This window comes from Lampris incognitus, chromosome 11 (assembly GCF_029633865.1).
Source record: "Lampris incognitus isolate fLamInc1 chromosome 11, fLamInc1.hap2, whole genome shotgun sequence".
NCBI lineage: Eukaryota > Metazoa > Chordata > Actinopteri > Lampriformes > Lampridae > Lampris > Lampris incognitus.
This window is the reverse complement of record NC_079221.1, coordinates 52,238,205-52,263,344: the sequence shown is the minus strand read 5'-3', so window position 1 is coordinate 52,263,344 and position 25,140 is coordinate 52,238,205. Positions and strand designations below refer to the sequence as shown.

Here is a 25,140-nt window from a genome sequence, read left to right as displayed (position 1 = left end):
GGAACATAATTGTTGATATCAAAAACGAAATGTCTGACATCAACAACTGAACCTCTTATATCAACAACTGGTGTTTCAACTACTTAAAAGTGAATTATAACTACTTAAAATTCAATTTCTGATATGAAAATTGGATATTTTAACAAGTAAAAAAATGAATTGGTGATGATAATAAAGGACATTAAAAGCTGGAACAGCTTGCCATATTGTCCTCCATGGACATCCTGTGGCCAAAATGTTGATCCAGTCCCCACAGGGATTTCTGTTTTCTTGGCCATTCAGACTTTGCATTTTTCCTTTGTCCGACTGCATGGTCCTCTGTAGTGTGCCCCCTGTAGGCAATAGATGTCCTGTGTGAATCCCTACACATCAACTGTTAATGCTGTGTAGAGCTCCCTGTGTTTTAACTGTGTCCTTTCAAGATGCATCTGTCATAAATGTCTGAAATACCAAAGATGAAGATCAAAAAAGGTCCATAAATTGACACCACGTATGGAAGAAAAGGAACGGGTTCATATGGTGCTACTGACATGTCACCTGAGAACAGGACCTGTTCAAGTCTTGTTGGGGTCCTAAGCAGAATTTGATTTGTCCTCCTGGTGTCCAAGCAGCACTTTGTTAATCGTAGGACTTCACAGTCTAAGAGGCAGCTTAGTTGTCTTATACCTTAGGTGGTCCTGCCTACATGGCAGATGTTTGTACAGCCTTCTATCACTGTGTGGTTGCTCAGCCATGAACACAGATATCACTCTGACAGTAGGAAATCCCTGCGTCCTCAGCCTGGACTGCTGTGACAGTCAGGGTGAAGTCACTCCCAGATCCGCCGGCGCTGAACCGAGAGGGACTTCCTGCCAGGAGAGTGGTCCCTGTGCCAGTCAAGGCTTTGGGGACTGTTCCTGGTTGTTGGTAGTACCAGGCTTGACATTGTTGGGTACGTTGAAGGTATATGGTGGGTTAGCCTACTTGTACACTGCTCAAAAAAATAAAGGGAACACCTAAAAACACAATATAGACCTCGATGAATGAAATATTTCAGCTGAAAATCTTTATTTATTAGACAGAGGAATGTGTTTAGAGCAAAATAACCTAAGAATGATCAATGGAAATCAAAATCATTAGCCCATTAAGGTCTGGATTCAGAATCATACTCAAAATCAAAGTGGAAAATGAGAACATAGGCTGATCCAACTTCTGTGGAAATTCTTCAAGACGATTCAAAATGAGGCTCAGTAGTGTGTGTGGCCTCCACATGCCTGTATGCACTCCCTACAACGTCTGGGCATGCTCCTGATGAGACGACGGATGGTCTCCTGAGGGATCTCCTCCCAGACCTGGATCAGGGCATCGGTCAACTCCTGGACAGTCTGTGGTGCGACATCGCGTTGGCGGATGGTACGAGACATGATGTCCCAGAGGTGCTCGATTGGATTCAGGTCTGGGGAACGTGCAGGCCGGTCCATAGCATCAATGCCCTCGACATACAGGAACTGCTGACACACTCTGGCCACATGAGGACGAGCATTGTCATGCATGAGCAGGAACCCAGGGCCCACTGCACCAGCATATGGTCTGACAATGGGTCTGAGGATCTCATCCCGGTACCTAATGGCAGTCATGGTACCTCTGGCTAGCACGTAGAGGTCTGTGCGGCCCTCCAAGGATATGCCTCCCCAGACCATCACTGACCCACCGCCAAACCGGTCATGCTGGAGGATGTTGCAGGCAGCAGAACGTTCTCCACAGCGTCTCCAGACTCTCTCACGTCTGTCACATGTGTTCAGTGTGAACCTGCTCTCATCTGTGAAGAGCACAGGGCGCCAATGGCGAATCTGCCAACCAAGATGTTCTCTGGCAAAGGTCAATCGGGCTGCACGGTGTTGGGCTGTGAGCACAGGCCCCAATTGTGGACGTCGGGCCCTCATACCATCCTCATGCATTCTGTTTCTCACTGTTTGAGCAGAAACCTGCACATTAGTGGCCTGTTGAAGGTCGTTTTGTAGGGCTCCGGCAGTGCTCCTCCTGTTCCTCCTTGCACAAAGGACCAGATAGCGGTCCTGCTGCGAGGTTGTTGTCCTCCTGCGGCCCCCTCCACGTCTCCTGGTGTACTGGCCTGTCTCCTGGTACCTCCTCCATGCTCTGGACACTGTGCTGGGAGACACATCAAATCTTCTTGCCACAGCACGCATTGATGTGCCATCTTGGATGAGCTGCACTACCTGAGCAACTTCTGTAGGTTGCAGATACCGCCTCATGCCACCTCTAGTGGTGAGGGCACTAGCAACATGAAAAACTAACCAAAGATCGGCTAGAAAAAGATGAGGACAGGCAAATGGTCTGTGGTCACCACCTGCAAATCCATTCCTTTTATAGGGGTTGTCTTGCAAATTGTCTAATTTCCACCTGGTGGAAATTAGACAATTTACCAACAGGTGAAATTGATTCACAAATCAGTGTTGCTTCCTAACTGGACAGGTTGATATCTCAAAAGTGTGATTAACTTGGAGCTACATTGCATTGCTTATGTGTTCCCTTTATTTTTTTGAGCAGTGTATATATATATATATATATATATATATATATATATATATATATATATATATATATATATTTAGTACTGTGCAGTGTTTTGCTACAGCGTGCCATGACGGCTTGACAACATGTGGAACAATGCATATCACAACAGGACTGGACAGAAAGGTCTCTTTAAGGACAGTACCCAAATGATTTGGAGGATTTCCAAATGTATTAAGCGACGTGTTGTCTGAACTTCATCATTCAGTATCTGCAAGACTTTTACACACTGAACCCTTCAGAATTGACCATTTTGTCAATGACAAAGCAATGAAGTGAGAACAGGTGTGGAGCCTAAATCTGCTGTATCTCCATCCATTACTACTGCAAAAAATAATACCAATGAAGAAGAATCACAGCCATAATCCCATCAGCTGGGCTGTTTCTAATGACATGTTAAAGGCTACAGGGCTGTGATGGACTACTGTATAAGCCTGTCCAAACAGCTGGGCTTGGTTCTGGGTAAAAGGGTCATTTTATTCTCCTCAGGTGTGATGGTGTGTTTCTTTGACCCAGCAATGTAAGGTGTGCAGTGACTCAGAGAAGTCTTGTGGCCCCATCGGGCCCGGAGACGGCCCTGGAGGGGAAGGACCTGACCTTGTCCTCTACGTTAGTGGGCTGTGTTTCTTTATTTTACACATGTTAAAAAGACACAATGTGTAACTGGAAAGACAATGTGAAGGAGAGTTGCCTAAAAACCCTCAGGGGGCTTGAAAAGTGGCATTCTGCAGGCGGCCCACTGCAGGACACAACTACAGCAAGGCAGGACGCACAATTTATATGTGTCTATCAAGAACTCCACACATGGCAAAAGATGGAGACACAGTTCAGCACAGCACCCGACAACGCTGCAGCCCATAAACACCCATGTTACAGCAGTACAATGGATCAGACATAGTCACAACACACACACACACACACACACACACACACATACACACACACACACACACACACACACACACACACACACACACACACACACACACACACACACACACACACACACACAAAGCAAAACAAGTGATATTCATAACAGGCCTTTAAACTTACATGACAAAGGAAAATGGTGGTTGGAGCAGCTTATATAGGCAGACCATATGGAAAATGGCCACCAGAGGGCGCTGTGGGCAGCAGGATATTGTAGCCTATGCAGTCTACTGCCAGCTAGAAGCAGAGCTTGATAGGTCAGCACACACACATACAGTGCCACATTCACCACTGTTCAATGTCTCTCCATGTGGAGAGAATGGCTCCACTGTGGTTCTCTGGAGTCCCAGAGACTTGCAGATGGCTTTGTAGCCCTTTCCAGACTGAGATACCTCACCACTTTGTTTCTCTCCTGTTCTGGAGGTTCTTCTGATAGCAGCATAGTGTGCTGCCTGGTGACACCTTGTAGCTACGTCACATTGATGGTCAGGTTTTATAGAAGTGGTGTTTAGCCTCAACAGGGCTGCAGGCATCAAGCCTGGGTGTGTCTGCTCCACCTGAACCCAGTGATCCATGACATTTGCTTCGTTGGTTGATGGAGCAACTAAGGGGGCAATTACTTGTTCCCACAGGGTCAGTTGGTGTTGGATAACCGTTCTCCTTAAATAGATAAAATGAGCATTTAACAACTGGATTGTGTGTTTACTCGGGTTCTCTTCGTCCTATTACATTTTGTATGAAGATCTGAATCAAATAAGTTTGACAAATATGCCAAAATAGAGGAAACCAGGAAGGGGCAAATCCTTGTTCATGGCACCGTAGATAGGGCAGCTCATATTTGTCCACAAAAGAAGTCCCCACGAGAGCAGTTTGAGTTGGATCATGAATAGTATTTCTATAAATGTGTGTGAACGGTACGAGCTCAAAGTCAACAACACCACAACATGACAACACGTGTATTAAAGAGACAACTCCTTATGGTTTTAGGAACGTTTTTAGACTCTTTCTCATGTCAATAATCCAAGATCATTTCTTCTTCATCTAACTTGGCATTAGTCACAGAAGGTGGTGGTGACTACTGTAATAAGTGGCTGGAGCACACACAAGACGGTGTGTCCTCACAGGACATGATATACACATCTGCTACTAACAGCAGTCTCACCAGGAAGCTCATTTGCATAGAGAGGACACTTCTTATTTGAAGGACATGCTTCAGTGCTCATGAAACCTTTATAACTCTGCAAGTCCAAAGCAAAGCCACCAACACTTGTTCATTGTGACAGCAAAGGTAAAAACCATGTGTTGGAGCAGCATTTTCATCCTGACATGTGCTGCCTTTATTCAAGGTAAGACCGGCAGAGATGATTCACTGTCTTCCTTGTTTTCCTCATCTCAACTTTTCCTCTCCTGAAAGAACTTTCTCTGATCTCACCAGTTTGTGTTTCCCCACCTGCACATTGTTTCTACCAAGTCCCTGTTTGTGTTTTACACTGTTGAGTTTCAGTTAAAACAACACCTGAAAAAAGGAATTCTATGTGTTTATGTGATGTAATGAGTAACACATCTGTCCTTTCACAGAGATTTCCAGATGTACATGTGAGACAATGAAGGCCTTCACTTTCAGTCTGTTTGTGTGTTTCTGTTTTCAGGATCAAGCAGTCAGGTCACTGTGACTCAGACTCCTTCAATGAAAGCTGCCAATGTAGGAGGATCAGTCAGTCTGGCATGCAAACTGAGTCAACCACCTAGTACTTATAACAGCAATCCACGTATCTCCTGGTACCAACAGAAACCTGGAGAAACTCCTAAACTCCTCATTTATTACGCAAACACTCTTCAGTCAGGAACTCCATCGAGGTTTAGTGGCAGTGGGTCTGGGACTGCCTTCACCCTGACCATCAGTGGAGTCCAGGCTGAGGATACAGCAGTTTACTACTGTCAGAGTTCCCACTATATCAATAGTCAGGATGTGTTCACACGGTGATAGAGAGCCGTACAAAAACCTCCCTCTGTTTCACAGTGACTGATCTGCCAGCTGGGACATACGGTAAGCTCTATAACAACAACATCACCATTAATAACAATAATGATAATAACAATAATAATAGTAATAATTATAATAATAATAATAACAACAAAAATATAATTGTAGTAATATGTTGTTCTTGGTCTTCTTCTAATATATGGTATTAGTTGCATTGTCTATTTTTCTATTCTATTATTGTTATTGCATTACTGCTTTCATACATATAACAAATATTAAACATTCTTTTCAAATTTGTCAGTTTTGTCAGTGTTTCTCTTTTGTTGTTCTCACATCTGTATACATCCTATGATCACACAAAAAGTACCATTTCAATAAAATGGAAAGTAAATCCTACATGACATGAAAGTGTGAGATTTACTTTGAACAATTACTGAATCCCCCAACCTCTGAAACCAGAGTTTAGCCTCCTCAGAAAATGGACAAAATAATTGTGGTCATCCATTGATAAAAGTCGGTGCTTCACACAATATGTTTAGAAAACTGCTGATTTCAGAGTTTTCAGTCACGTTGCCTTGCTGTTTGAGAGCAATGTAAAAGAATTATGATTTTAACCAAATATAATCTGATGCACCAATATGTTTAATGATGTGTTCTCCTACATGGTGCAATAATTAAATCAAATGATCATTAATGGTGTGATTATTACCTTCTTTAAATAAATTAACATAAAACTGCCAAAACAAGTATGTAAGTAAGAATTTGCCACTTAAAATATTTTCGTTGGTTTTGTGTACAAAATAGTCTCCTATTGACATGTCGCGTGGATTTTTTTTCTATCAAGTTATATGTTCATTAATTGGTCATAATAAAATGTATAATCAAATTCAAAATTAAAATAATTCCTTGAAAAGTTATAACTTACAATATATTTTTTTCAGTTTTAAAAACAGAAGTTTTATTAAACAACACTGAGAATTTGCTGCCCAAATATCTTTTCAAAATATCATCCTGACATTTATTTAAAGTTTAATAAAAGCAGTCATATTTTAGAATTACCGAATTTTTCTTTTGGTTTTTATCATTTGTCAATGTTGTGTCCAATTTTAACATTTCTGGTGTTGTATGTGTAGTGAGAAAGAGTCTCAATCCCAAGTGAAATGTTTTTTGGAGGAAACAGAAAATACTGGAAATAATTAACAATAACAATAACAATAATAATAATAACAATAATAACAATAATAATAATAATAATAATAATAATAATAATGGGGGTATGGGGTACCGGGACAGTTGCTACAAGCCATCCGGTCCTTGTTTAACCAAAGTGAGAGCTGTGTCTGCATTCTCGGCACAAAGTCAAACAGGTTTTCAGTAGGTGTCGGACTCCGCCAAGGTTGTCCCTTGTCTCCGATTCTGTTTGTGATATTCATGGACAGGATCTCAAGGCGCAGCCAAGGTGAGGAGTGTGTCCGTTTTAGAAACCTCAGAATTGCGTCTCTGCTCTCAGCAGATGATGTGGTTTTGTTGGCTTCATCAGAACGTGACCTCCAGCGAGCACTGGGGCGGTTTGCAGCTGAGTGTGAAATGGCCAGGATGAGAGTCAGCACTTCCAAGTCTGAGGCCATGGTCCTCTACCGGAAAATGGTGGATTGCTCCCTCCGGGTTGGGGATGAGTTGTTGCCTCAAGTGAAGGAGTTCAAGTATCTCGGGGTCTTGTTCACGAGTGAGGGTAGGATGGAGCGGGAGATTGACAGGTGGATTGGTGCAGCATCAGCTGTAATGCGGAAGTCGTACCGAACCGTTTTGGTGAAGAAGGAGCTGAGCCGGAAGGCAAAGCTCTCAATTTACCAGTCAATCTTCGTTCCAACCCTCACCTATGGTCATGAGCTGAAATGAGTTTCCTCCGTAGGGTGTCTGGGCTCAGCCTTAGAGATAGGGTGAGGATCTCGGACATCCGGAGGGAGCTCAGAGTAGAGCCGCTGCTCCTTTGCTTCGAAATGAGCCAGTGGAGGTGGTTCAGGCATCTGATTAGGATGCCTCTTGGGCGCCTTCCTTTGGAGGTTTACTGGGTACGGCCAACTGGGAGGACATCCCGGGGTAGACCCAGAACTCGCTGGAGGGACTACATGTCCAATCTGGCCTGGGAACGCCTTGGAAACCCCAGGAGGAGCTGGAGGACGTTGCTGGGGATGAAGACGTCTGGAGTGCCCTACTTAGCTTGCTGCCACCGCGACCTGACTCCGGAGAAGCGGCTTATGATGAATGAATGAATGAATGAATGAATAATAATAATGATGATGATAATGATAATAATAATAATAAATTGAGGTTGTGCCCAAACATTATGAGCAGAGCGGATCATAAAACAGAAGTTGCCATGAGAAAGGGAAAGTCCAGTTAAACATTTACTTGGCCACGGTACAGCAAAAGCTTATTTTCAGCGTCAGTGTGAAGACAACAGTTCTTTATCAGTAGCAGCTAAACAAAGGCAGGTCTGCATGGAGGAGACTCTGTGCATCAGTCCCACTCGGTGGTTTATAAGGACAGACTCAACTCTTGTCACTCAGTGACACCCATCACACCTACATGTCTCTCATCTGCATGTGTAGCACTGTAGATGTTGACAGTTGACTAGGACCAGTTCTAGGTTCCTAGGAGCAGTTTATAACTAGCATCAAATGATTGCAGACCACAGACCAGGGATAAAGTTTAAACTACCGGCTTGTTTTTACGTATATAAAGAATTGTAAACATAGACAGAGAAACATACACAATTACACAATAACACAGTGAGAATGGATAAATTCCTTGAAACCTCTTGTTTTATGATTTAACCCTTATTAAACCACTATTTTGACTTTCAGATATTTTAGATAGATATTTTAGTTCTAATTTAGGATCCTTTTAATTCTAATTTGAAGTTATCTCTTGTTTGAGTTGACAAATTATGTTAATTTGTTTTATGTTCTATTTTGTTCCCTTAGGCCTTTAAGTTTCGATTCTAATTTCCATTAACCTAAGTTACTTAACCAGTAAATCAGAATGCCAAAAGTAACACACAATTGCATTACCCCATGAACAGTATGAATGAGTAATAAACTCAGCCGATACAGCAATTAACAATACAATATCAGATCAAAAATCAAAATCAATAATCAATGTAGGCTATAATCCGTCCTTTTTGGAAAGTCCGTTGTTGGTCCACTGAGTCCAACTGCGTTTTGCAGTAACAAACTGGAAATGTCAGTCCTACCACAATCCAGGTGCTCGAATCTGTAGGCTGCTGTCCTGAGAATGAGCTGTCTGAAGCCGCAGACAGACCACGTGGATCCAGCAGGGCCCCTATAGGTGGCTCGCCATCTTGGGGGATGAAACACCAAGCGCGATCTTCCCAATCCAAGGAAAAACCCTGGCCTGCATTATAACAGGCACATCACAAATGCAAAGACATTAGTTTACATATCTCTCAATAAAATAATCAAAAGAAAACAACATAAGTACCGACTGACATTGTAATGTCCGTAGACGCCTTGTCTTACTGACATAAGAATAATTCAAGTATGAGCCGACTTCGTAGGTTCTTAACTGTGTAGCTTTTACTAGCGTCCGTTCAACATACAACCTTCATAACATCCGCGTCTAACTTCCTGTATACGTCACATGCACTGCACGTACACCCGTGAGTAGGTCAAGTTAAACACGTGACAGGACCTTCAAAATAATAACATCTTTCATTCATTACATCTCCCCCTCTAAGATGATTTTCTAACCTGTATATCACCCCCCTTTTCACAAAAAAAATAAAAAATCCCCCACAGTACACAAGTCCATACGCCTCACAAATCCAGCCGGATTGCTGGCTTGCTCACCCTGCCAGAGCGAGTAACATATGGTGTGGAAGTTGGCATTTCTGCTGCTCGGGACTCATCCGTGTTTCCATTCTCCCCTGGAGTGACATGGTCAGGATCCCTGCTGTCAAAGGTGAGTGTTTTGGGTGTGGCCAACAGGTGGCGCCTGTTCCTTCTGTAATGTTCACCTTGAGCTGTCTCCACTATGTAGGATCTGGGAGTGGAGCTCTGACTGTGAACAACTGCTGGCATTGTCCATGTTTTCTGTCCATCAGGTTTGGTGAGTACTGCGTCACCCGAGTTCAGTGGGCGCAGTGTCCGCACGCCGTTCCTGCGGTTGTAGTAGAAAGCCTGCCTCGATTTGGCTGCGGCGTCAGCGGTTTTGATCAGTTCCTCTTTAGGCCAGGCCGGTTTCAGGTTATGCTGCAATGTGGGTAAGGTGGTTCTGATTCTCCTACCCATGAGCAATTCCGCTGGACTGGCTCCAGTGGAAGAAGAGGGTGTAGCTCTGTATGTCAACAGGGCGAGGAGAGGGTCTTCCTGTCTTAATATGCTTTCGGCTATCTGAACAGCCCTCTCTGCCTGTCCATTACTCTGAGGGTAGTGTGGGCTTGAAGTCACATGGATGAAATCATAATCCTCACCGAACCTCCTCATCTCTTCTGAAACTAGCTGTGGCCCATTATCGCTAACTACAATTTCAGGGATACCAAAACGTGCAAATGTAGCCTTCAGCCTAGCTACAACCTGACTGCTAGTAGTTGTTGGTAGATTTAGGATCTCCAAAAACCTGGAATAACAGTCAGACACTATCAAGTAGTTTTGCTTTTTGTACTCACACAGGTCTATGCCAACTTTCTGCCATGGTCTGGATGGGAGCTCACTTGACATTAAAGGCTCTTTTCTCTGTGTGTTCTTGTGTTCTCTGCAGAATTGACATTGCTGTATCTTTGTTGTAATGTGCTCTGTCATTTTGGGCCACCACACTGACTGGCTAGCTCTCTCTCTGCACTTAACTATCCCCTGGTGCCCGTCGTGTATTCTCTCTAAGATCACCTCCCTCATCTCTGTGGGAATGACGATACGACTGCCTCTGATGACTAAACCATCTACCTCAGATAACTCCCCCCTCACCTGATAAAAGTCTCTGACTGTCTCCGGCACTTTATCGACATACTCAGGCCAGCCGTGTCTGATGAAGCCCAACACTGTCTGGAGCTGCAGATCCCCATCCGTGCTCTGTTTTATCTCCTGCATCCTTTGAGGTGTGGCAGGCACCTGGCACACGATGGCATCAATGTGCGCTGCAACATCATCATGAGAAGCACCATCTCCGTAGCGCTGCTCTGGGCCTCTGGAGAGTGCGTCAACCACAGCTATTGTTTTGCCTGGTGCGTATTCAGCCACTGCATTGAAACGCATCAGCCTCATTAACAGTCTCTGGCACCTAATGGGCACATTATCCGAGTCTTTGCTGTTCATGAGAGGCACTAGTGGTTTATGATCGGTGACAAGTCTGAAATTGTCAAGCCCAAACAAGTACTTCTCGAACCTTTCACATGCCCAGACGCTGGCTAAGCACTCTTTCTCGATCTGTGCGTACCTTGTCTCTGCGTCACTCAGCCGTCGGGAGCAGTAGGCCACGGGCTTCCAGTGTTCCCCGTGCTGCTGGAGCAGAACGCCCCCCAGCCCGTAGCTGCTGGCATCTGCTGACACCACCGTAGCCTTAGTGACGTCATAAAAGGTGAGTACCGGGGCGGTGGCGAGTGCTGCTTTAAGGTCTTGGAATGCTGTGTTCTGTGCAGGTCCCCACAGCCACTCTGTCGTTGCTTTAAGCAGTCCATAAAGCGGCTGACCTACCGTGGACAGCTCTGGGACGTATTTTGCCAAATAGTTCACCATCCCGAGGAACCTCTTGAGTTCCGTCACGTTCTGGGGCTGAGCAAAGTTCTCTATTCCGGCCACTTTGTCCGGGTCAGGTCTGATGCCTGCCTCGTCGATGACGTGACCAAGGAAGCGGACTTGTTTCTGTTTGAACTTGCATTTCGCTTGGTTCAGTTTGAGACCTGCTGTTTCAATGACCCCCAGCGCCTCTGCTAGGCACCGGTCATGGATTTCCTCAGTCTCTCCATGTATAAGGATGTCATCCATGTACACCTCTGTGCCCTCTAGCCCGGTCAGAGTTTCCGCCATCTTTCTCTGGAAAATCTCTGGAGCACTCGTTAGACCAAATGGAAGGCGGCAGAAAGCATACCTCCCAAATGGGGTGATGAAAGTGGTGAGCCCCCTGCTGTCTTCATGCAAGGGGATCTGGTAAAACCCACTTGCTGCATCCAACGTTGTGAAGAACTTTGACCCTGCAAGCCTTGGCATTATTTCCTCCATAGTGGGCAGCACGTATTTCTCACGTTTCACCGCTCGATTCAGCCTCCTGAGGTCAGCGCAGCAGCGAACCTCTTTCTTGTTCGGTTTCAGCACCGGCACCATAGCGGCGCACCATTCTGTGGGCTGAGTCACTTTTTCAATAATGCCCTCATTTTCCATGCGCTGCAGTTCTTTCTTAACCAGTGGTACAAGTGGCAGCGGTATCCGTCTGGCTGTATGCACCGCGTATGGCTGGGCATCCTCCACCAGAGCTATTTTCACTGGGTCTGTTTTCAGCAGTCCACTTGAGCCGAAAACTCCACTGACTTCATCCATCCGCTTCACTAGACCCATCTCCACTGCCTCTGGACGACTCAGCAGACAGCTGCCTCTCCCCTTGATCACATACACTGGAAAGGAGTATTGTTTCTCCTTGTATTTGGTTGTGGCCTGAAACTGTCCTATGCAGCTGATGTTTCCACCTGGGCTTATGAAGCATGTGTCAGGAGGTCCCAGTTTTATGTTTGGCTTCAGCTTTTTAAATGTCCCTTGGTTGATAACAGTAGCGTCAGCCTCCGTGTCGATTTTAAAGGTTATTGGTACATCACTTATTGTTAAACTAACAGTCCAATCTTCCTGACTGCTCTCTTTGCCAACTTCTCCCAGAAAGTACAGCTGTTTAACCTCTTCAGTGACTTCTCTCACCGCTTTAGAGTGACATACACGCTCCCAATGTCCCTTTTTTATGACACTTGTTGCACTTCCTGTTCATTGCAGGACACTTCCGCTCATCGGTCTGCTGCGTCTTGCCGCACCTCCCGCATTCATCTACTTTGTTGGTTGCAGGACTGCCGCCACCATGACGCTGTCCGCCCTTTTTCTTTTGGCGTCCGTCCCGCCGCCGTACAACATTGACGTTAGCCAGTTGGGCCTCTGGTTGGTTAGCTTGGAGGCTGAGCTGCCTTGTTATTGCCTCCGCCTGGCGCACTTGTTCAATGGCTTTCACCAGAGTAAGGTCCGCTGTGAGCTGGAACTGACGGGAGAGCACTTTGTCTTGTATGCCCACTACCAGACGATCTCTGATATGTTCATCCCTCTTGTCCCCAAACTCACAGTGTTCAGACAGCTCATACAATGCCCGGATGTACATCTCCGCTGTTTCTCCTGGCTGCTGGCTACTCGCCCTCTCATGTATGACGTTACGGCGGGCAATAAAGTAGTCGTCGAACTTTTTCAGTACGATATCATAGTCCACTTTATCACCCTCCGCCGCGAAGTCAAACGAGCTGAATATCTTTTCAGCCTCGCCTCCCATTGCATAAATCAGCGAACTCACTTGAATCTCCCCGTCGTCTTTATCCAGCTTTGTCGCGAGCCTGAAGCGCCAAAACCGCTGTTTCCACTCCGGCCATTCAACGGGGCAGTCAAACTGGAATTCACTCGGCGGATTAAACTTCGGCATGACCGCTCGTGTTCCGATACACAGACTATTCTGACACCATGTAATGTCCGTAGACGCCTTGTCTTACTGACATAAGAATAATTCAAGAACGAGCCGACTTCGTAGGTTCTTAACTGTGTAGCTTTTACTAGCATTCATCCGACATACAACCTTCATAACATGCGCGTCTAACTTCCTGTAGACGTCACACGCACTGCACGTACACCCGTGAGTAGGTCAAGTTAAACACGTGACAGGACCTTCAAAATGATAACCATCTTTCATTTATTACAGGTCTTGTAACCTTTTTCTGTGCAATTGATCTAAAACTCTTTCTAATGCAAATATATGTAATTTTAGGAGCATTCAGGGAGCGGCAGGTCTGTATCTTTTTCTTTCTTTTTTTTTTTTACAAAGTTATTCTACTACTACTACTTTCGGCTGCTCCCGGTAGGGGTCGCCATAGCGGATCATCCGTTCCCATGTTTTCCTGTCTTCTGCGTCTTCCTCTGTCACACCAGCCACCTGCATGGTTATTAAACTCTGAAAATCCGAAACGGTCATAATGACCGTCTTGGTCGTTCTTAAAGGTGAGAAGGCAGTGACAAAAAACTTGTTTATTGTGTATTTTTCGGTTTGGACATATGTGTTAGTTGAATGTGTGTGTTCTTGCAGTGTGTTTTTGTCTGTATGTTGCACTGCTGTGGGTTAAGTTATGGGTAAAGTTGTGGGTAAAGTTATTGAACTCGGAAAATCCAAAACGGTCATAATGACCGCCTCGGTCGTTCTAGTGTGGTGTCATGCCATACTAAAGTCATAAACATGTCCTGTTATTCAGTGATGACGTCAGACGTTTTAGTGGCTGTAAAACGTGTTCTGGTTTAATTGGACTGTTCATCTGTGTGACGTCACTGACAACTTCTTCGTGTCTCCCTGGGGTTGGTGTGTGCTGCACCTGTCTACCGTCACCCAGCAGAACAGGGCGGTAATAAGGGCGGAGTTGTCGCAGTGGGACATTATGACTCCACTTACATGACCCCACTTGACACACGAGTCAACCTTCTGCCGCCTTTGTCTTTTGTGTGTCGTGATTATCTTGCACAACACAAAGAACAATGGCAGCTTGATGGGACAATCCTATGAAGGCAAGATGCAATGGTACAAGAGATGGCCCCAAAACACGGACTTAGTCAAGTCAAGTTTATTTGTATAGGCCATGATCACGAATCTGCCCCACTGGGCTTTACAGCAACACAACATGCTGTCCTTACACCCTGGCATAGGATAAGGAATACCTCCCTAAAACAAACAAACAAACAAGCTAACAAACAAACAAACAAATAAATAAATCCCTTTAACGGGGAGAAAAAGCAGGAAGAAACCTCAGGGAGAGCAACAGAGGAGGATCTCTCTCCCAGGACTGACAACGAGCAATGATGTTGTGTTTACACAATGTACACAACACAACACTGGAAGAGGATAACACAATTATAATGGAATTATAAGATACATGAAGAATATGTTGATGAGGATTCCAAGCAGTGTCCAGATGCCACCGGAACAGCCCAGGACTTGAGCCACGTGACCACCACCACCACCATGTAGACCTGACAGATGGACAGACTACACGTGCACACGGGGGGTCTGACGTCACACCATTCAAATACGCGGGAGAAGAGACAAGAAACACAAAACATGAGTCACACATGATGACTAATGATGTGACATTTCCTTAATGGCTCGAGTAGGACTTGTAGCGTTCAAACCACACGCGTGTTGTGTTCATGGCTGTGAGACTCCATGGACATACAAAGTGCCTTTCCTGCCAAGATGGAGATTGTTTTGTGAGAGCAGGTTGGCCATAAAGCAGCAAGAACAAAACCTCTCATATGTTGCCCATCACTGCCATTTTCCTTAACTTGTACATTATCTGACTTGAACCGTTATGACTTAAGGTTAAGCTAACCTCAGTGTGACTTTATACACAATCTCTGTCTCGTCACAGACGATGCGCATGCGCACGTTCAGGCACGTGCAGCGGTCACCCGCCGTGGCCAAGTCATTGTACAACACCACCACCTACAGGTGAGGAGTGGAAAGAGATTTTTTAAATTGTGCTTCATTTTTCAAGCTGCATCCTCTCTCTCTCTCTCTCTCTCTCTCTCTCTCTCTCTCTCTCTCTCTCTCTCTCTCTCTCTCTCTCTCTCTCTCTCTCTCTCTCTCTCTCTCTCTCTCTCTATATATATATATATATATATATATATATATATATATATATATATATATATAGTACTGTGCAGTGTTTTGCTACAGCGTGCCATGACGGCTTGACAACATGTGGAACAATGCATATCACAACAGGACTGGACAGAAAGGTCTCTTTAAGGACAGTACCCAAATGATTTGGAGGATTTCCAAATGTATTAAGTGACGTGTTGTCTGAACTTCATCATTCAGTATCTGCAAGACTTTTACACACTGAACCCTTCAGAATTGACCATTTTGTCAATGACAAAGCAATGAAGTGAGAACAGGTGTGGAGCCTAAATCTGCTGTATCTCCATCCATTACTACTGCAAAAAATAATACCAATGAAGAAGAATCACAGCCATAATCCCATCAGCTGGGCTGTTTCTAATGACATGTTAAAGGCTACAGGGCTGTGATGGACTACTGTATAAGCCTGTCCAAACAGCTGGGCTTGGTTTTGGGTAAAAGGGTCATTTTATTCTCCTCAGGTGTGATGGTGTGTTTCTTTGGCCCAGCAATGTAAGGTGTGCAGTGACTCAGAGAAGTCTTGTGGCCCCATCGGGCCCGGAGACGGCCCTGGAGGGGAAGGACCTGACCTTGTCCTCTACGTCAGTGGGCTGTGTTTCTTTATTTTACACATATTAAAAAGACACAATGTGTAACTGGGAAGACAATGTGAAGGAGAGTTGCCTAAAAACCCTCAGGGGGCTTGAAAAGTGGCATTCTGCAGGCGGCCCACTGCAGGACACAACTACAGCAAGGCAGGACGCACAATTTATATGTGTCTATCAAGAACTCCACACATGGCAAAAGATGGAGACACAGTTCAGCACAGCACCCGACAACGCTGCAGCCCATAAACACCCATGTTACAGCAGTACAATGAATCAGACATAGTCACAACACACACACACACACACACACACACACACACACACACACACACACACACACACATAAAGCAAAACAAGTGATATTCATAACAGGCCTTTAAACTTACATGACAAAGGAAAATGGTGGTTGGAGTAGCTTATATAGGCAGACCATATGGAAAATGGCCACCAGAGGGCGCTGTGGGCAGCAGGATATTGTAGCCTATGCAGTCTACTGCCAGCTAGAAGCAGAGCTTGATAGGTCAGCACACACACATACAGTGCCACATTCACCACTGTTCAATGTCTCTCCATGTGGAGAGAATGGCTCCACTGTGGTTCTCTGGAGTCCCAGAGACTTGCAGATGGCTTTGTAGCCCTTTCCAGACTGAGATACCTCACCACTTTGTTTCTCTCCTCTTCTGGAGGTTCTTCTGATAGCAGCATAGTGTGCTGCCTGGTGACACCTTGTAGCTACGTCACATTGATGGTCAGGTTTTATATAAGTGGTGTTTAGCCTCAACAGGGCTGCAGGCATCAAGCCTGGGTGTGTCTGCTCCACCTGAACCCAGTGATCTATGACATTTGCTTCGTTGGTTGATGGAGCAACTAAGGGGGCAATTACTTGTTCCCACAGGGTCAGTTGGTGTTGGATAACCGTTCTCCTTAAATAGATAAAATGAGCATTTAACAACTGGATTGTGTGTTTACTCGGGTTCTCTTCGTCCTATTACATTTTGTATGAAGATCTGAATCAAATAAGTTTGACAAATATGCCAAAATAGAGGAAACCAGGAAGGGGCAAATCCTTGTTCATGGCACCGTAGATAGGGCAGCTCATATTTGTCCACAAAAGAAGTCCCCACGAGAGCAGTTTGAGTTGGATCATGAATAGTATTTCTATAAATGTGTGTGAACGGTACGAGCTCAAAGTCAACAACACCACAACATGACAACACGTGGATTAAAGAGACAACTCCTTATGGTTTTAGGAATGTTTTTAGACTCTTTCTCATGTCAATAATCCAAGATCATTTCTTCTTCATCTAACTTGGCATTAGTCACAGAAGGTGGTGGTGACTACTGTAATAAGTGGCTGTAGCACACACAAGACGGTGTGTCCTCACAGGACATGATATACACATCTGCTACTAACAGCAGTCTCACCAGGAAGCTCATTTGCATAGAGAGGACACTTCTTATTTGAAGGACATGCTTCAGTGCTCATGAAACCTTTATAACTCTGCAAGTCCAAAGCAAAGCCACCAACACTTGTTCATTGTGACAGCAAAGGTAAAAACCATGTGTTGGAGCAGCATTTTCATCCTGACATGTGCTGCCTTTATTCAAGGTAAGACCGGCAGAGATGATTCACTGTCTTCCTTGTTTTCCTCATCTCAACTTTTCCTCTCCTGAAAGAACTTTCTCTGATCTCACCAGTTTGTGTTTCCCCACCTGCACATTGTTTCTACCAAGTCCCTGTTTGTGTTTTACACTGTTGAGTTTCAGTTAAAACAACACCTGAAAAAAGGAATTCTATGTGTTTATGTGATGTAATGAGTAACACATCTGTCCTTTCACAGAGATTTCCAGATGTACATGTGAGACAATGAAGTCCTTCACTTTCAGTCTGTTTGTGTGTTTCTGTTTTCAGGATCAAGCAGTCAGCTCACTGTGACTCAGACTCCCTCAATGAAAGCTGCCAATGTAGGAGAATCAGTCAGTCTGGCATGCAAACTGAGTCAACCTGCTTCTACTGGTTGTGATAATGGCAGGAGACCCTGTATCTACTGGTACCAACAGAAACCTGGAGAAACTCCTAAAGTCCTCATTTATTACGCAAACACTCTTCAGTCAGGAACTCCATCGAGGTTTAGTGGCAGTGGGTCTGGGACTGACTTCACTCTGACTATCAGTGGAGTCCAGGCTGAGGATACAGCAGTTTACTACTGTCAGAGTCGCCACTATATCAATAGTCAGGATGTGTTCACACGGTGATAGAGAGCCGTACAAAAACCTCCCTCTGTTTCACAGTGACTGATCTGCCAGCTGGGACATACGGTAAGCTCTACAACAACAACATCACCATTAATAACAATAATGATAATAATAATAACTGTAGTGATGTTTTGTTCTTGGTCTTGTTCTAATATTTAGTATAAGTCATATTGTCTTTTTTTAGTATTCTATTATTGTTATTGTATTACTGGTTTCATACTAATGCACAAATAAAAAAAATTAAATATTCTTTTCAAATTTGTCAGTTTTGTCAGTGTTTCTCTTTTGTTGTCCTCACATCTGTATACATCCTATGATCACACAAAAAGTACCATTTCAATAAAATGGAAAGTAAATCCTACATGACATCAAAGTGTGAGATTTACTTTGAACAATTACTGAATCCCCCAACCTCTGAAACCAGAGTTTAGCCTCCTCAGAAAATGGACAAAATAAATATGGTCATCCATTGATAAAAGTCGGTGCTTCACACAATATGTTTAGAAAACTGCTGATTTCAGAGTTTTCAGTCACGTTGCCTTGTTGTTTGAGAGCAATGTAAAAGAATTATGATTTTAACCAAATATAACCTGATGCACCAACATGTTTAATGATGTGTTCACCTACATGGTGCAATAATTAAAATCAATTGATCGTTAATGGTGTGATTATTACCTTCTTTAAATAAATTAACATAAAACTGCCACAAGTATGTAAGTAAGAATTTGCCGCTTAAAATATTTTCGTTGGTTTTGTGTACGAAATAATCTCCTATTGATATATTTACTGGATTTTTTTTTTCTATCAAGTTATATATTGATTTAGTGGTAATTATAAAAAGTACAATCAAACTAAAAATTAAAATAATTCCTTGAAAAGTTAGAAATTGGAATATATTTTGTTCAGTTTTGAAAGCAGAAGTTTTACTTGACAACATTGAGAATTTGCTGCCCAGATATCTTTTCAAAATATCATCCTGACATTTATTTAAAGTTTAATAAAAGCAGTCATATTTTAGAATTACCGAATTTTTCTTTTTCTTTTGGTTTTTATAATTTGGCAATGTTGTGTTCAATTTTAACATTTCTGGTATTAAAACTATTTGGTTGTATGTGTAGTGAGAAAGAGTCTCAATCCCAAAGGAAATGTTTTTTGGAAGAAACAGAAAACACTGGAAATAATTAACAATAATAATAATAATAATAACAATAATAATAATAATAATAATGGGGGAATGGGGTACCGGGACAGTTGCTACAAGCCATCCGGTCCTTGTATAACCAAAGTGAGAGCTGTGTCTGCATTCTCGGCACAAAGTCAAACACGTTTTCGGTGGGTGTCGGACTCCGCCAAGGTTGTCCCTTGTCTCCGATTCTGTTCGTGATATTCATGGACAAGATCTCAAGGCGCAGCCAAGGTGAGGAGTGTGTCCGTTTTAGAAACCTCAGAATTGCGTCTCTGCTCTTAGCAGATGATGTGGTTTTGTTGGCTTCATCAGAACGTGACCTCCAGTGAGCACTGGGGCGGTTTGCAGCTGAGTGTGAAATGGCCGGGATGAGAGTCAGCACCTCCAAGTCTGAGGCCATGGTCCTCTACTAGAAAATGGTGGATTGCTCCCTCCGGGTTGTGGATGAGTTATTGCCTCAAGTGAAAGGGTTCAAGTATCTCGGGGTCCTGTTCACGAGTGAGGGTAGGACGGAGCGGGAGATTGACAGGGGGATTGGTGCAGCATCAGCTGTAATGCGGAAGTCGTACCGAACCGTTTTGGTGAAGAAGGAGCTGAGCCGGAAGGCAAAGCTCTCAATTTACCAGTCAATCTTCGTTCCAACCCTCACCTATGGTCATGAGCTGAAATGAGTTTCCTCCGTAGGGTGTCTGGGCTCAGCCTTAGACATAGGGTGAGGAGCTCGGACATCCGGAGGGAGCTCAGAGTAGAGCCGCTGCTCCTTCGTGTCGAAATGAGCCAGTGGAGGTGGTTCAGGCATCTGATTAGGATGCCTCCTGGGCGCCTTCCTTTGGAGGTTTACTGGGTATGGCCAACTGGGAGGAGATCCCAGGGTAGACCCAGAACTCGCTGGAGGGACTTCATGTCCAATCTGGCCTGGGAACGACTTGGAAACCCCAGGAGGAGCTGGAGAACGTTGCTGGGGAGAGAGACGTCTGGAGTGCCCTACTTAGCTTGCTGCCAGTGCGGAGAAGCGGCTTATGATGAATGAATGAATGAATGAATGAATTAATAATAATAATAATGATGATGATGATAATGATAATAATATTAATAATAAATTGAAGTTGTGCCCAAACATTATGAACAGAGCGGATCATAAAACAGAAGTTGAGAAAGGGAAAGTCCAGTTAAACATTTATTTGGCCACGGTAAAGCAAAAGCTTATTTTCAGCGTCAGTGTGAAGACAACAGTTCTTTATCAGTAGCAGCTAAACAAAGGCAGGTCTGCATGGAGGAGACTCTGTGCATCAGTCCCACTCGGTGGTTTATAAGGACAGACTCAACTCCTGTCACTCAGTGACACCCATCACACCTACATGTATCTCATCTGCATGTGTAGCACTGTAGATGTTGACAGTTGACTAGGACCAGTTCTAGGTTCCTAGGAGCAGTTTATAACTAGCATCAAATGATTGCAGACCACAGACCAGGGATAAAGCTTGAACTACCAGCTTGTTTTTACGTATATAAAGAATTGTAAACATAGACAGAGAAACATACACAATTACACAATAACACAGTGAGAATGGATACATTCCTTGAAACCTCTTGTTTTATTATTTAACCCTTATTAAACCATTGTTTTGACTTTCAGATAATTTAGATAGATATTTTAGTTCTAATTTAGGATCGTTTTAATTTTAATTTGAAGTTATCTCTTGTTTGAGTTGACAAATTATGTTAATTTGTTTTATGTTCTATTGGGTTTCATTAGCCCTTTAAGTTTTGGTTCTAATTTCCATTAACCTACGTTACTTAACCAGTAAATCAGAATGCCAAAAGTAACACACAATTGCATTACCCCATGAACAGTATGAATGAGTAATAAACTCAGCCGATACTGCAATTAACAATACAATATCAGATCAACAATCAAAATCAATAATCAATGTAGGCTATAATCCGTCCTCTTTGGAAAGTCTGTTGTTGGTCCACTGAGTCCAGCTGCGTTTTGTAGTAACAAACTGGAAATGTCAGTCCTACCACAATCCAGGTGCTCGAATCTGTAGGCTGCTGTCCTGAGAATGAGCTGTCTGAAGCCGCAGACAGACCACGTGGATCCAGCAGGGCTCCTATAGGTGGCTCGCCATCTTGGGGGATGAAACACCAAGCGCGATCTTCCCAATCCAAGAAAAAAACATGGCCTGCATTGTAACAGGCACATCACACATGCAAAGACATTAGTTCACATATCTCTCAATAAAATAATCAAAAGAAAACAACAGAAGTACCGACTGACATTGTCAATCTGCCCACCGCTAAAACGTGACGCAGTGTAATGTCTGTGCTAATACACCATGCTGCTGCTGCTGCAGCCCAGCTGAAAGGAGCTAGCTTAGCAACTCGGTTTGCACAAAAGAAACATACATTCTGAATTCGGTTCACAAAAGAAACACGTAACTCCTCAATAATCTTTACACAAGTTATGATCCCCAACATAACGGAGCTACTTAGAGCTTTAACTAGCCTATGCACACACACATTGAAAACGGACAAGTTGGGCTAGTAAGCAGTTGACTCAGCAAGTCCTGGACGACACTCGGACACAACACAAACCCAGGGCTCGGAGGAGGACCAGACCAACAAAATACTCAACTTGGATAAAGAAAGAACCAATTGTAGCTCGCTGCTATTTCAAAGTAGAATCTTCTATCTCTCGTTCCAGTGGCTTCTCTCAAGCGCTTGCCTGGCGTTCTGGAACCTAGCTGCTTCTGGGACGCCCTCCCTCTCGAGCAAGGCAGCTGATTGGCTAATCAGCACTGCACGCGCTGCGTTCAAGAAATAGCAGTCTGAACCAACAATATGAATAGGAATTTATTGGTACCATGAATTACTTATCTACCGTTCACTATTTACTTGCAAAATGAATAGCTATGATTATTTACCTATTTATTTATTATGATTCAACTGTAATTATATGTAGGTTATTTTAACCTGGGTTACACATGTGCGTCTTGACTCTCACATGTTACAGCGCAGGTAAGTGATCTTTTAAATCTGTACTTCATTCTGCTGGTTCATTGTCTGTGTTGATAGCTGTCTTGTTAAGACAATGTGAGTTATCTCTCTTATCCTCCATAAACTACCATCACAGCTCATATATGAAACTCAGCTTATTTTCCATGTATGTGTAGCGAATTCGGGGGGCAGTCTGGGAGACCGTCGCCACAGCCGGGACGCGAACCCGAAAATAAATGAAACAAATGAAAAGCACAGAGTTAGTTGCCACCAAACACAACATCTGTAGCTAGTAAATGTGATTAGCCTAGCTAACACTCACAAGTACAGCGTTTTACATGGTCCTCCCCCACGTGGTGTGATGGATGCCTGACTCTGCTTGGCTATCCGTTACACATGGAAACGCTCTAACGATAAATCTGCGAAGATCACACAGTATAACATTACAATCGGCAACAGATCTCACATATTACATCTAACACAGCATTATTAACATGAATCTTTCCATATGTTCTGCATTAGACACCATTTAACATAGAACGTTACCTCTTTTACAAGCTCTTAGAAACACAGCCGACCACTCCAGCGTACTTGAGGAAGGGAACAAAAAACCCGGAACTTCCGGTTTAATCTCCGCTGTTCTAGCTCGCGCTGGGGGGGGCGCCACAAGGCACAGCGCCCTCTGGTGTTTTTTTACTTTAGAAATCAATCCCCACCCGGCCACATATGTAAATATTCACAGTGTATGATCTGGCATGTTAATGTAATATTCTAACTCATGTACACTCCGTAACGGTCGTGGTTGTGTGGTCTGGACCATCGGGGCTCGCCTGTTCTCCATCCCCTGATTGGTGTTTCTGTTCACCTGCGCCCCATTTGCCTGAGTAACCTTGATTGGGGTGTTTCTGATAATCACACCAATGAGAGTTGATTTGTTTGGGCATCATGACAATCAGTTGGAAATCATGGCACTCCATGGCACATGGGTGATACCAGCCATGTGCCATGGAGTGCCATGTGCGTGCAGGTTTTTCTCCCCAACCCAACACTGCTGTACTTCAGATGAGTTCACTGACCACACACCTTCAGCCAAACACAGGAGGAATGGTCAGTGAGCTCAGCAGCTGTAGTGTTGGTCTGAAAGAAAACCTGTGTACACACAGCTCTTCATCACACATGGTTGAGTGCCACTGTCGTACGATCTGAATCTCCAGCTGTATAATAACCTCCTCCCTCCCTCCCGACCCATTTCCCCAGTCTCACACGATCCTCTTCCCCTTCCTCAGCTGTTGAGGGCCAGTCAGGGCCTGATGAGGTCTGGCCCCGTGATCAGCCATTAGAGGAAGGTGAGGAAGAGGAGGAGTCCGCTTTAGTTGAGTACAATGACCCCTGTACAGAGGAGGACCCTCCCTGGGCTCCAGCAACCTACCTTGAGAAAGGTAGAGGATTTACGAAGAGACTGATTCTAAAACCAGATGCTAACCATCAGCACAACATATGGACCAAGCGAGACAACAGCTGGGATGAGAGTAAAGAACAAAAGAAGATGAACATCGCAATTTCGATGCTTAAAGCAGCCAATATGTCAACACCATGTCATCATTACGAGATTAGATCTTATCCAGCACAAAAGACATGGAATTGTTATTATTGTGTTTTTTCTCATTATTGTTGTTGTTAATAAATATAGGAGTGGCAGTGTTGGTGGTGGTGATAGTAATCACAGTAGAACTAGTAGTAACAGACCTAAAGATGTGATTATTATCACAGTCTATTTTCTTTATTAGTGGGAGTAGTGGTCACAGCAGTAGTTATAATGGTAGTGTCTCTCGTAGGAGCAGTGATAGCTGTGTTTGTAGTACTTAGCTCTAATAGTACTAATAATTAGTAATAATAGTGGTAGTATAAGCACTGTGAATATTACTTGTACTACAAGTTGTTAATGTTATTGTTGGTTTACTGTCAACCAGCAGCGTTTTTGTCTCCCTCTAGTGGTGGCCATCTATGACTACATGGCTGATCAGGAGGACGAGTTGTCCTTCCAAGAGGAGCCATTATCTGTGTGATCAAGAAAAACGAGGATGGCTGGTATGAAGGTGTGATGAACGCCACCACAGGCCTGTTTCCAGGAAACTACGTTGAGGCCATCGTGCACTACGCTGACTAAGGGGGAGGGGGGGTGTCTTTCTGTCTCCAGCTCACTTTTCACTTTATCTTCCTTTTTCTGGAGTTTCCACTTTTCTGTCCTCACGCTGTCGACTGCTCTTTTTCTCCTCCTCTCTTTCATTACCGTCACGTCTCTTTCTCACTTTGTGCCTTGCTGTCTCGGTCTTCACCCGCTCCCAGACTCACCTTGACCCCTCATCTTTGCTTGTGACCCTCCCAGCCTGGTGTAAAACAACCAAAAGTATCTGTATTTCATGGGGATGCACTTGTCATCACAGCCTTGGCTAGAAGTGTTGCCTCTCTTGTCCTGCGGGGACCAAAAAGAAGAAGGTCTGTGTTAGTTAGTAGTGAGAAGTAGTGAAAAGGCTGGTGGATATGAGGCCTGCCAGTGTTGTGTTAGCCAAGCCATCATTACACAAGTCATAGTATTTGTATTGTTTCCCCCAACCATCGTTTATCAGTTAGATTATTTTTTTGCTGGAGGTGTTACTGAATCATCAGTAGGACACCTTCCTACCAAACTTCCA

General features: G+C 44.0%; 1 protein-coding gene across 1 annotated transcript in view; it reads right to left on the bottom strand.

Moving 5' to 3' along the window:
* The window catches only part of LOC130120414 (immunoglobulin kappa light chain-like), a 39,165-nt gene that overhangs the window by 4,410 nt on the left and 9,615 nt on the right, over positions 1 to 25,140 (bottom strand). Inside the window, exon 4 of the mRNA XM_056288951.1 lies at positions 739 to 917. Within this exon, the coding sequence (XP_056144926.1) occupies positions 739 to 917 (179 nt within the window). The remainder of the gene's footprint in view (positions 1 to 738; positions 918 to 25,140) is intronic.